A 13,553-nucleotide genomic window follows, 5' to 3' on the forward strand; every position below is an offset into this window, starting at 1 on the left:
GTAATGTTATTTTTTTGGATTATTTGCATAACATTTGTTCATCAATCCCTGGATGATCACCTCGGTTTTTGAGGAATATAGAATCTGGTAAGTTTTCTAGCATGATGATGAGATTGAAGGTCTATATGTCAACATGAATTATTTCTCTTCAGTTTGTAGCAGAGTCTTTCAATTAACTTCAATGGATGCTGAGTCAGACCCTTAAGCTCCTAAATGAAGTGACCAGATTTTTAAAAGTGCTCCTTATCCAGCAGCTTGCATGAACTCTGAGAACTGCTGAATGCACTCCCAAAATGCTCAACTTCAGATAGTAAAATCAAAAGAGCTTAAGACATGCTGTACTGGATAAGAATAACGGTTTCTCAACTAGGTTATCATTCCTTTTCATTTAATGAGGTGTTAAAGACTTTGACTTCAGAGAAAAAGCCATTTATCTCATGTAGGACAAATATATGTCATTCTATTCCCTTTTAAATTTACTTATCTGTTTTTAAATGTAGTGTTGTCATTATCCAACCTTTAGTAACTTTGCAACTAAAATGATGAGTATTTGAGTCTTGCTTCATTTGCTAATATTTTTATTCAACTTCCATCTGCTTATTTCGGTTATACGGAAAGTAACCATCCCAAGTGCTAGGCATTTCTATGCAAAATTAAAATCCCACATACTATATGTTTACAGACACGTGTACAGCTGCAATGAAAATAAATTGTCAAACTAAATCACAAAAAGATTGAAAATACAGGCTTCCTTCACCCAAAAGAAAACTTTCCTCTTTTATTTCTTAAGACAAGGGCAGTTATTGAAATATGCATATATTTAAGATTTGGAAGGCAGAAGACTATCAATAGCTAGACAGAGCAGCTTTAATAATTCAGAAATAATCAGATGGGGAAGATGTGATTAACACTCTCATCATTATATCTTTTGATAAGATTGAGACCAAATTTATTTTGAAGTTACCAATGTTTTACTAATTGCAGAATTTAAAAATTTGGTATCTGAGACTGCAAACTCTCATTTAAGCAAGTCTTCCCACTGCAGACAATGGGGCTCTTAGCATCAGTAAGTTTTTGCAGGGTCCAGCTTCTATTCTCCCCCAAATATACAGTATTTCTCCTGAACATCAGACTGATTATCGTAAGAACCACAATGTATCTGAAAAGGAGAGAATTCCCCGATTCAGTATCCGTGTGTCTTAAAATACTTAGCACATGCAACAACATCATTGGCATAGTCATTGTTGGTTGTGCCAATATCCATTTTATCATAGGTTTGGACGGTTCCTATTCCTGCATTGTAGGCACAAATCCCACCTGAAACAAAACACCAAAATATTAAAAACAGACTTAATAGAAAAAAAAAAAACAAATGACAATTCCAGCCAGACACGTCTTATTTTTCTCTAATGTGTTTAAAAAAATAAAATAAAGACATTTGATAGGGCATGAATTGCTTCATTACAGTGTAACTGAATGAAAGGAGGCTGCATGAACAGTTTGCATAAATCCCTGCACCCACCCACAATTGGAGGGAACTTGGGTTTTTACATAAACAAATGTCCGTAGCTTGGTGAATCTGCAGTATGCATTTAGCTAACCACATTCAAACAGAAGCCCTCATTCTTTGAACCAGTCCTACTATTAATAAAATACAAGACCTAATTACTTTGAAAATGACTGCATGGGAGAAAGTTAAAATATGACCTCACACTCCATTCTTCTCCCCTTTCTCAATCTCTGCCTCATGTTGTACTGCACAGTTTTGCAATCCCCTGAAGATCTGACCAGTTCCCAAAAAAGCACCTCCCTCCGAGACAACTACAAAGATATAGGGTGAATTTCTGGACTCATTCAAATAAACTACAAAACTCTCATTGACTTGAAAGACACCAGGACTTCACTTATGGTCAAGCAGGAGAGGCCCAAATGTCAATATGATCTAGATTTTGGGGGGATTTATAAATATTCCCCAGGCAGTGTTGGAAACACAGCACACAACATTGTGCTAAAGAATGGGACAAACCATGTGAAACTGACTGATCTAGTTTCACTGCCCAAGCTATGGGAAATCAAAAAGTAGACAAACATAATCAATGGTGGAAAAATTGTGAGATTCTTTTAAATTCTTATTATTCTAAAGTATTAATAACGTAAGAAACTTTCAACATGATTTTTGTCCTACAGTTTCCCTGAGCTCCTGGGCTAAATGCAGTCTATACTGTACCTTTCAGCTGTTGGTCCTTTGTCCATCTGGGGAACTTTTTCTGGATTCCCTTAATCATACCAATAAGGATGTCTGTCCCCTGAAGGAGATGTTCCTCACTATTCCATCGTCCAACTGGTCTATGGTAGCGTTTATCAACCTAGAAGAGCAAGAGAGAACATTACTTCTCAAAAATATGATGTATTTATACCGTTTGTCTCTCTTGACATACTCTACTTGACTTATTTCTCTAACTTTGGTTGAGAAATTAATCTATTTTGATCTTCACTGCACTTCTTGCTGTAACCCTGGTACAGACACTGAGGGCTAGTACACTGGACTGTGCTACTGAAAAAGGATTTATTTTAAAATGCATCTTCTTTTCCATTTCAGGTTGTAGTCATTCATGATATTATTTGGCTAGCACTGCTGCAGTATATCCGGCCCACTGTTCCTGGCCCAAAAGGCTTATACCATTCGGGCACGATACAACGAAGCTCTACTTCTGATCCTTAAAAGTTTTAGTCCTTAAAAGTGCAGTGCTCCCCCAGTAAACAAAGTAATATAAAAGTTCAAAAATAAAACTCCCAGTACACTTAAGTCATTGTTGGATTACCACGGTTAGGCTTGACAGAAGCAGGCTGTGCTTTAAGATGTTATGTGAATATTTTAAAAGTCTATTGTTGTCACTAAGGTCTCTGTGGCATTAGATTGTGGATAAAGTTCACCCTGTCATTGTGGGCCTGTCTGTTTTCACCTAGTCTCTTGGCGTGAGACTTTTCTCTGATCAGTGGCTGCCACTAAGAAATTGAATTTCTGGAGGTCAGCAGGGAGCCAAACTAAAATGGTGCTTGAAGGCTGAGCTCTGAGAGGACAACAAAGCTTCCATTGGCCTCCCTGCAGCTACTAAATCCCCCCACTCCCTCCCAAAAAATAAAAAAATAGGGTTGCAGAAGGTGGAGTCTTCAAAAGAAAAAAATCTGAAAATTTAAAAAGATACCTCACTAAGGTGCTTTGTGAAATAAAATCAGTACTTTTGACACCCATACCAGGGAAACCTTTAACGCTATTCTGTCATTGAAAGAATTTATAAATCTATTTTAAAAGCTACTGCTGTTATTCTCTCTAAAGTTGGAAAATACCTGATTTACACAGCCCTGGCAGGCCCACATCACTGCTGAATGATAACCATAAAGATTTTAGCAAAAAGACTAGTTAGCCCATTGCAGTCCATGCTCTCATTGTGTATAAATCCAGATCAAAATGGATTCATTAAGAATAGATAAATGTCAGACAATAATCTGAGAGTACTTGGAATCATCCATAATGCCAGATCAGCAAAAGATCACTTGACACAGAGAAAGCTTTTGATAGGATAGAGTAGAACTTTCTGTTTCAAATCCTGTCCTAGGAGGACATTGATTCCCAGTTCCTTAATCGGAAAACTGCTCTTTACACCAGTCCAGACGCAACTAAGCAAGGTTAAATGTCCCCTGTTTGAATTACACAGAGGCACTAAGGCAGGGATGTCCATTGTCTCCTTTACTTTTTGCACTGGCCATGGAGCCTTCTGCACAAAGGATGAGGGTCAATGAATCTATCACAGGAATAAAACTTGCAGGTACTCATCAGAAATGAGTTCTGTATGCAGATGGTGTAATGTTATTTTAATCTAATCCAAAGATGTCCCTAAAATTAATTTCTAAATGTAAGCAAAGTCTGAGTGGCCCTCCCCTGCTGAGCCAGCTGAAAGGGGGGGGCACTCTATTTGCATGGGCACTGTATTTGCATGAGTACAACTAGGTGCTCAGCATGATTGCATTGTATCTGAATAAGCACACCTCAGAACTCAGCATGATGGGAAATGTCAGTTTGGCTGATGTTGGGTTACAAATCACTTTAGTGTTAATTGCAGGGGCAGGGCCCCCACATGGCGGGGAAGGGTACACTTTACTGGGGCCCGGAGGCCCGGCCCAGGCTGCAACCCCCATTACCATGAGGAAAAAATGTTCATGGCTTATGAGATTGTATGTATGGGATGAGGGATTGTGGTATGTGTGTGGGAAGGGCCTGTGTTACAAGTTTGTACTGGGCCTGAAAAAACTATGCTTGAGCCCTTTGCAGGGGTAATGAAATGTTGCCGCCTTATTGTATGAACAAAGGGCAGCAGAACTGTGCTTAGCCTGTTCTGATGAAAGATTCGCTCTCATCCAAACAGAACTCAACAAAGGAGGCTTTCCCATGCCAGAGCACTGTGAAAACAACTGGGAGGGGACAGACAGATCTTCCGGTCTGGTTTGCTCAGGCTCTGACTAAGAGCTGCCCTCAGGCATGGTTTGACTACCTCTTCCCACTGCTCAAGAGATAGAGTTAATGGGATTCCTCTTGGAGTATTTTGTTTTGTTAAAATCAGGGTCAATGCTCCTGTCAGCAGCAGAGCTTCCCTGACAGGTTTCCCCATTGAAGCTGAACTCACTACTGAAATCACTAGATATTGGACCCGGCCCTTGTTGCTGCTGACTCCATCTGACAGAAGGATTACATAAAGAAATCTATGACTTTGGGAAAACATCTGGATTTGCAGTAAATTATGCCAAATCCGAAATGCTGTAAACTTGCCACTCTCTGAGAAGTCTTCCTTCCTTTCAGAAAACATTTGGGTACAAATAGGCAACAAAGGCTATAAGATACCTGGAAATTCAAATATCAAACAACCCAGAAGAACTCTATGATGTAAATGTCAAGCCATCACTTCAGCAGATGAAAAAAGATGTGAAATGCTGGATGAAAGTGTGTGATGTCTTGGTTGAGAAGAACAACCACACTCAAATGGATATCTTTCTTGTTTCAAAATCTTTCTGTCATCATTCCAGCTAAAACCCTAGCAGGAATACAGATGATGATGTTACACTTTATATGGAATAAGGAAAGATGAAGAATAAGTGCAGATATTTTGTACACACCCACTGAACAGGGTGGACTAGCTGTTCCAAAGAGTCTTTGATACTCTCAAACCAGCCGACTCAAAGCGATAGTGGAGTGGGCGCTCTAATCCAGCCAAACACTCGGTCTTTATTGGGCAAGAAAGTTGTGGCAGCGTAAACATCAGGAGGTTATCATGGATTAATTAAAAAAACTGCACACCTCCAGAAAGTATACACATGCTTGAGCAAAGGCTACTCTATGGATTTAGAATGGAACTAGAAATAAGATACATTATTTTCCCTCGCCAACAACACCCATTGTAAATAACCTAGCTCGTAATCCAAATCAGGAACCAGCGATCTTTAAAGATTGGGAGAGCCATGGAATACATAAGCTATTTAAGTAATAAGTCAGCTATTTGGTAAAAAAGCATTTCTAACCTTTTTAAAGATCAAAACTAACATTAACTGGCCCATTCTCCATAATACTAATACTTTCAAGTTAGGCATTATGTTTTCAACTTTCTAAAAAAGCTGTTTTATATAGAAAAATAACTCTAATTGAAGCAATGGCAATTGGTAATTGTGAAACAAAAAGTTATAACTAATTAAGATCAATCTTTGTAGACCGCTTTCTTAACAACAACAAAAAGTCTGTATATGACACACCGGGAAAAGGATCTGTATGAACAAATTACCTCAGAGGAATGGGGCTGGAGAGACAGACAGAGAGAAAGAAGTGTTGAAGAAATTGTATTGAAAGAGGAGATTTTTGTAGATAGGGGATAAGCTGTTTGTAGATAGGGGATAAGCTGCTTTATATAGAAAGATAACTCTAATTGAAGCAATGGCAATTGGTCAATTATGAAACAAAAAGTTATAACTTTGTAGACTGCTTTCTTAACAACAACAACAAAAAGTCTGTATGTGACACTGGGAAAAGGATCTGTATGAACAAATTACCTCAGAGGAATGGGGTTGGAGAGACAGAGAGAGAGAGAGAGAGAAGTGTTGAAGAATGTTTTGAAAGAGGAGATTTTTGTAGATAGGGGATAAGTATTGGAGAAACTATGGTGAAAGAGGAGATTTTATACATATATGGTCATTATATAGTATTGAGATACAATTTGTAACCAAATATCACAAATCATTGGATATTCATTACCAAATGATCCTTTGGGGAATCCTCCTGGGCCTTCCTAGCAGAAATGATCACACAAAAGAAAACAAAGAATTAATCTTTCACCTGCTTGGCTATTGATAGCCTCTCACTGTAGAAAGAAAAATAGTGTAGCTCTTGAGGAATAGTTCAAAAAATATTGGAGGTTGCTATGGAAAAATTAATGCATCGATTATGTCCCCAGCAAAATAGACTGAGGACAAATAGATACTTAGATGTTTAGTTACCATTTATTCAATACTCAAAGTACATTTACCTGCAACAAAAGCAGTACCGCTGTACAATTTTTTTGAATATTACTATTTGATGGACATGGCTGGGCTGTTCAATATGGGTAATCAGAAATTCCACTCAGTTTAATAAAATCACTAAAAATGACATGTCATAGGCATTTGAAGGAGGCTCACTCTGTAATATGGTAATAAAGAGAGAGAGATCTGATGACTGTAATATTGTATAATATCTCTAAACAAAAGCTCACGACTTTAACAACTGTTGTTTTGTTTCCGATATTTACACAGCAAGGATTTGTCAACCTGTCAATGCTTCCTAAATAAATAAATACTAAAAACAAGAAATGGAATTTCTGGGCGGAAGGGTAAAATATTCAGCCTCTGTAGGGGCTTCTGTCACACTGGCTGGATTGGGTGGGGGGGGCATTTATTATGTTATTTAACATCAGTGTGTCAAAATCATAATTCATATGAAATATGCCATGTCAGGTACTGTTAGAAAGGCTATAATGTGCTAAGTAAGATGATAATGTTTATGTTCATGTGTTATATAAGTTATGGATATGGTCGATATATCTGTATTTCAAATTGTGCTGTGTCTGGGCAACACCCCAGACAGGATGGCTGCACTGAAGCTGTGAAACAAACAACTGAGACCCATCCAGGTACTGGATGTATACCAGAGGGACTATACAAACCTGCAGACTCCACGGTTCTACTAGAAACCTGATATATATGGACTTTCAAATCAATTGTATTTGTCTGATTGCTTTAATCCTTTAACATTTCTCTTATAGTTTGTTTCTTTCTTTTTATTATAAACCTTTAGTTTTATTTACTAAAGGATCAACTGGCAGCATGGTATTTTGGGTAAGATCCAAACTTATATTGATCTGGTACTGTGGTTGACCCTTTGGGGTCAGGAGAAACCTTTGTGGTAAAGAGCACAGAGTTTTAAATAACTGATCTCTTTACTGGACCTAGTGGCTGATTGGGAGCCAGAGACTGAAATGCTGTAAAGGGGACTGTGCATCTTTTTATTTTGGCTTCTTGATAACCAGTGTGTGGGGAATCAGAAGCACTGTTTGTGGCTGGTTGGGAAGTCTGACTTCAGTGTCACCCACCAGTGTTGGGAGAATCTGCTCTCCTTTTGCAGCCTGCCCTGACCTTAGCATTTTCAGGTGGCTACCCTAGGCATGGATGAGTCACAGCATCTATGAACCCCCTGGAGTTAATCAATGATCAAACGGCAGCATAAGAAGCAAACTCTGTAATCCCCGGTCTGATAGATGCCAGAGCAATGTGCTGCTGCCTCAGCAATAGTTCATTTTCTAGCAATATGCCCAGTATCACTCTCAGCCTTAGCTGCCCACTATTGAGAAATGAAACTGGCTCCCTGCCAAACACTTCGATGTACAATTATTTGTAGTTTGTTACTGACCTGCATCAAACCAAATGCATTTCCATTATCGCCCCAGCCATTCAATAGGACAGTTCCAGCATGTGACTCTCGAGAGATGATACCAGCGATCACAGCTGGATCCACACATTTTTTTTTGGCAGCACTCTTAATGATGGTTTTATATCTGTTCATATTTGTTAAATCCTTCTCAGCAATCTTTTGTGAAGCAGAAACTCCTGTAGTAAGTATAAAAGTAAGGGTGTTTTCTTAATCATTTTAATGTCAATGAGAGAGTTCCTAAGCACAGAGCTCTCTTCTGCCATGTGATAGCCCTTGTGCAAGTCATGTGTGTTGTGAATTTAGCATTAAGAATTTTAACAATGTATCAAGGCAAAAAAAATTTAGACCTCAGGATGAAGGTGAATGGGCTTGCTGAGGAGGTGGACGGGGAATGTGCTTAGACATTAAAGAGAAATCAGCTGCAACCTGTCACCCTCTGCATGATGCAGGAATGATGTTGAGATGAGCTGAGAGGAGTCACACCTACTCCTCTATGGCCAGAAGGACAGGACTGTAATATGGGTCTTCTAAGTTGAGTAGTGGATTCAAAATGGTGGGATTCTTAGGGATAGATTCAGAAGACTTCTCTGGGGGGAGGGAGTGGGGAAGGGAAGACTGCAATTTGAGACAATATTTCCCAGTAGTTGCACTTTCCTCTCAGTTTCTTTTGGAGTCTCACCACCCTTTCATGATACATTAAGAAGGAATCTCAATCCTACTCAGCCTGGGACTTTGGCATTAGGTCCAAATTTGTTTGTAGAGTAAAAGAATAGGGAGATCCTTTGATTTTTACCAGCAATACCCGATAAACTGTTGATCTGATATGCCTGTAGCGGGTATAAAATGGCGAGGACTAAACGAGAGTCTGGGAGTCAGAAATTCCTCAGTACTAATGCTCGCTCTGCTGCTGAATTGCTGAGTAGCATTGGGAAATTCATTTGGGCCAAATTTTAATTAGTGACCATTAATTTTGGGTGTTTCAATCAGAGACACCTTGGGCCTGGTTTTTGAGGGGTGGTAGTATCACAGTTCCTGATGACTTTAATTAGAGGTGCTTGTGTAAGCACTTCTGGATATCAGACCCTAAGTGTCTGAAGTTGGGCACCTAAAAAAATCAGAAGCCACTTGTCAAAAAATTGGCTGTCCCTTTTCTGGGCCCAAATCATTCCTAGTGTAACTCCATTGAAGCCCGTGGAGTTACACGAAGGTTTTATTAAGTCCTCCTCTCTGTCTTAGTTTCTTCATATGTGAAATGAGAAAAATAGTTCTTAGGCATTAAGAATGTGAAGAGGTTTAATCAATTAATGCTTGTAAAGTACTTTAAAGATGTAAAGTATTATGGATCATTGTGATGACCCTGTGTGCTGAAATACAGCAGAAAACAGCAGAATTATACTCACCACAGTAGCGTAAGTCTTCCAGTTTTGCAGTTTTACAGGAAGCCCCAGTGGTATCAACGTTGTTTATGTTACCAAAGCATCCAGTCTGACTCTCAGAAGTACCTGCAATATTAATGGTGAGATTTTACAGTAAGGACCTTTTGTGAACACAAGTAAAGCTAAAAGAAATCAAAGTCATGAACCAGACTCTGCTCCACTCTCAGATGGGCTCAGTTTCATAGGGTTTTGTTTTTGTTGTTGGGCTTTTCTGAGTTCTCTTGGACAGGAGGACTTGCTAGCTAGATGTCACTGCCTCTGTGGAAGGAGAAGCCCTGTGCAAACTGACCTTTCTTTTAATTTGGCTCTAAAAGAGGCAAGACGTGAATACCTCTTGCCAGGTACCCCTCACTGAGAACACCCCATTGCCACTTCTTACAAGAGTCATCCTTGATCCTAAGAACCAAATTGGTCTGAAATAGTTTATTTATATTCCATTTGCTCTTGAACCAAACTCATTCTTTCATGTATGAAGCTGCCTGAGTCCTCTGAGGACCAGTTTTTATTTTTAGAGTCCTGGGACTCCACCTCAGTTGTTTGAACACACAAGGTATGAGATGCTCAGCCCTTCCTCCCAATGCCTATTAGCCTTTGCCCTGCATGAGACTGTGGGGAACGGGTCCTTTTGTTGGTCCTGGAGATGTTTTGACTTTTTCTTTTGGACTCTTTTAACCCCACATGCCAGATGTCCCAAAGAGGCACAGCCAGAGGGCTGTACCCCAAGTCTGGAGCCGAGGTTACAGTCATGCTGCTGTCTAGAGAAGGATGTCCAGGATGAGAGAGGTGCTCCCATCATCTCTGGGAGATGCCAGAGGTAAACCTATCGCACTCCCTATCCCCACCAAGATCTTTCCACAGTTTTGCTTTGACAGTAAGCGTAGTGAAATAGAAACAGAGCCCAGACTCACCAATGAGGGCAGCAAGGCCCAAGCTCATCAGCGTTAGTAGCATGGGGATGGTTCTTCTCAAGCACCCAAGAGAGTTTGAAAATAAATCACAGTCTGCAAAGAAATCAAAATATCTAAATGTACAGTACTGCTGAGAAGAAGTACTGTTGTCTGACACTTTTAGAAGTTAAGAATGATCGTATTATGGCCAACTGATCTGACAACGATGAGGTTCTTTTCCCCAGAAACAACTGCCAGAATTAAAACTAGGGAGTTTGCTGTCTTGTGGGGAGCCTCAGGGTGGATGACTGGGACACTCACATGGAGGACAAAGGAAAGCCTTAGATATCTGTATTAGAATAATGAACAAAGCCAGGAAAATGTCCCAACCAGAAGCAATGATTGAGCTAATACTGTATCAGCTCAATTTTTGGTATCATTCTTTACATAAGCTCTTAGAATGGCATACTCACACCCTTCTTTAAGGAAATGTTGGTAAAAGACAAAAGACCAGCTCTGTCTCTAGCATGCCACTATGTCTGATGGTCCAAGTTCCTCAATGAGCTGAAGGAAACAGTGATGGAAGAAGCCCAGAAAGACTTCTCGACCACATGGTGGCATCCCTATTATAGGGCCTGAGGATCATCTGCTCATGCTCAGTTCTCCATGCCCAAATTTAGCCTTTTCACCCACATAATATTGAGGTGTACTTATTCTTTAGGTTAACACATTGATACACGTAACTGCCATCCGAGCACATTATCATATCCGTCACTTTGGCTTAAGCAGATTTATGGTTATTACTTCCATATTCCTTGCGGTAGTATTTATTGGTCAATTCTAACTCCTACCATTGAGCAAGCTCTCCTTAGTTCCCAAAATCTAAAGGTAACCGTTAGCCATTTATCTATGCCAAAGGTTACAACCTGTTATACTTGACTATACTTCTGCCAACTCATGCTAACTTGCTTCAGCTAAATGTGTTACAGGACGCAAGCTTGTAGGTTTCTTGTGTTACAGCTGACTCTAATGAAAACAGAATATAATAAAAGCAAGGCAGTGAATATAACAAAGGCAAGCTAACCCTATGGACTACAGTACAAAGAAATTTTTGAAATGATGAGACATTTTTCTTGACTGAATTTAGAAACACTGAGAGAGAAAGGAATTCTGTATACAAGTACTGGGATTGAGACCATAACAGTAGCTCTGTCACTCTCTGACACAGCACACAATAAGGGTGTTACACTGTAGAAGACAGCCAAGATAATAAAATCAGAATCAAGATGTAATAATTCAGTTTTGTTGACATTCATAATTTGACTTTCATGGAATATTTTAATAGCTTATTTCCAAATACAAACCCTAGTTATATTTGAGCTGGACGTCTTATTACTAATAGCATTTAGTATGACCTACCTCTGCTATTTATACACTTTTATTGCATGCCAGGTATCCTACACATGATGTTTGCTAAATTCATTATTTCTTTGAGCAGGGCACAGAGGATTATCACCTCCAAACCCTTTATAGCTGCTCCATGACTAGTTTTCTAGCAGATGCCTCCTATCTTAAAGTCATAGTACAGCAGAGACACAGTAACAATCACTAAAGGACAAATTCTGGAGTCTTTTCTCAAGCAGCACTTTCATTGAAGTCAATGAGTAAGGAATTGACTTCCATTAACACACACAGGTTTTCACTAACAAACAGAATTGAGAATAGGTCCCACTTTGAATGATCTTGATATTTCACTTACCTATCCTCAGTTTCTCTTCTTCTAGAAGATGGTTGTTTTGAAGAGCTTTATATACACTAGAAAGTTACTTGCCTTTTTCTTCAAAACAACATCAGATATGATTAAATTGATTTTCAAACGTGTAATTAAAAAAACCCAGCGTCTGTCATTATGAGAGTTGGTATGTGGGAAGGTGTAACCTCAATTCCGCTATGTGGCAAGATTCAGATTTCAAAAGAAACAAATTCCCCTTCCCATGTGTTCTCATTTTCATTATCTTGCTCTCCCTACAGTTTGCAAAGACAAGGCATTCATCCTCCTCCCCAGGAATGGAGTATTTAGTCTTGTGGTGTCACATTCAGCCTCAGAAGAGTCTGTGGCAACCAACAAATAAAAAGTATTTCACCTCCCAGGCAGGAGCAATTAATCACTAGAGGATGGCACACTTCATTGCTGCTGTAGTCCAAGCTCACTGCACACTCCAGAGGTTTCCTGCATTCCTCCAAGTGCCCCACAAGTTGTGTGTATAATGGCTGCTTTCTTGGCTGACACACCAGGGGCTGAACTGGGAACTTGCAGAGCTAAAAGCATAAGCTACTACAGCTTGAGCTAAAGAGCCAACACTGCACGGGGTGACTGTTATAACTCATATCCTCTGGCACAGAGGTGATCCTGTTATGCACACTCACCAGATCACTACATATGCACCCTCCCATTTCTCTCTATTTCAGGGACTCTGTGCAAGCTCGCCCTTCATGCCATGGGCTATATATGGCTCCCACATTTTCCCCTTCTCTTCAAGTCATGGCTCTCTGTGTCTCCCATTTTTCCCTACCCCTCAGCCTCCAGTGAGTGCCCCTGGATTCCATTCAGTGCCCCTTCTTTTGTGCACACCAGTGGCACACAGCTAGAAGGGGGTTAAACAGAAAACCCATCTGCAAGAATTACAGAAACCTCGTAATCAGATTCACTGCAAAAAGTTGTTAAATTGAGAAAATCCAGATGAAAAGCAAAAGCCTACTTTGATATAGGCCAAAGAGAGAACATTTGGAAAAATGGAGGTCAGATTATGCTCCTAACATATGCTGTACATAATTTATGTAAACAATGGACTGAGCCAAACTATATTGTGGATAGGCTCAATTCCTCAATTCCAGAATTAGAATCACACAGGAAAAAGAAAAATAGATAAATTCTATCATACCAATCAATTCAAATTGTACCTCAAAAGAGATATTTCTCCACAGGCAAAGGAACCAGAGATGCTGAGCACAAAAGAAAGTAGAGGACCAGATAGAGCCGGCCCAGTAACAGGAAAAGAAAATGCATGTCATAACAACATTGATTCTGTGTTCTTGCCTTAAAGCTACACTGCAGACAGAGCAACAACAGACTGTTCCAGTAAAAAAAAAACCAAAAAAAAACCAGTCAAGGCAAATCAGGCTGTTATGGTGGAACTAGTCTCAGACTTGCCTACCGAGGCTCAG

The 13,553-nt window shown here is 39.7% G+C and overlaps 1 protein-coding gene across 4 annotated transcripts; it reads right to left on the reverse strand.

Moving 5' to 3' along the window:
* Positions 1-375: 375 nt before the first annotated feature.
* LOC137147328 (lysozyme g-like) lies at positions 376-13,306 on the reverse strand. 4 transcript variants are annotated; one of them, XM_067539345.1, is made up of 6 exons: positions 13,290-13,306; positions 10,350-10,442; positions 9,406-9,507; positions 7,985-8,181; positions 2,228-2,366; positions 376-1,317 (listed from the first exon to the last, which is right to left on the reverse strand). In XM_067539345.1, exons 2-6 carry the CDS (start codon positions 10,390-10,392, stop codon positions 1,184-1,186), a joined length of 615 nt encoding a protein of 204 aa, XP_067395446.1. In that variant the 5' UTR covers positions 10,393-10,442; positions 13,290-13,306; the 3' UTR covers positions 376-1,183. The 4 variants fall into 4 exon arrangements, with proteins under 4 accessions (XP_067395446.1, XP_067395447.1, XP_067395444.1 ...); XM_067539346.1 differs by lacking the exon at positions 13,290-13,306 and adding an exon at positions 12,088-12,410 and having other exon boundaries at positions 10,350-10,424; XM_067539343.1 differs by lacking the exon at positions 13,290-13,306 and adding an exon at positions 12,088-12,410.
* Positions 13,307-13,553: the final 247 nt, after the last annotated feature.

This window comes from Emydura macquarii, unplaced genomic scaffold (assembly GCF_026122565.2).
Source record: "Emydura macquarii macquarii isolate MOO-44397 ecotype Brisbane River unplaced genomic scaffold, CSIRO-AGI_Emac_v2 contig_537, whole genome shotgun sequence".
NCBI lineage: Eukaryota > Metazoa > Chordata > Testudines > Chelidae > Emydura > Emydura macquarii.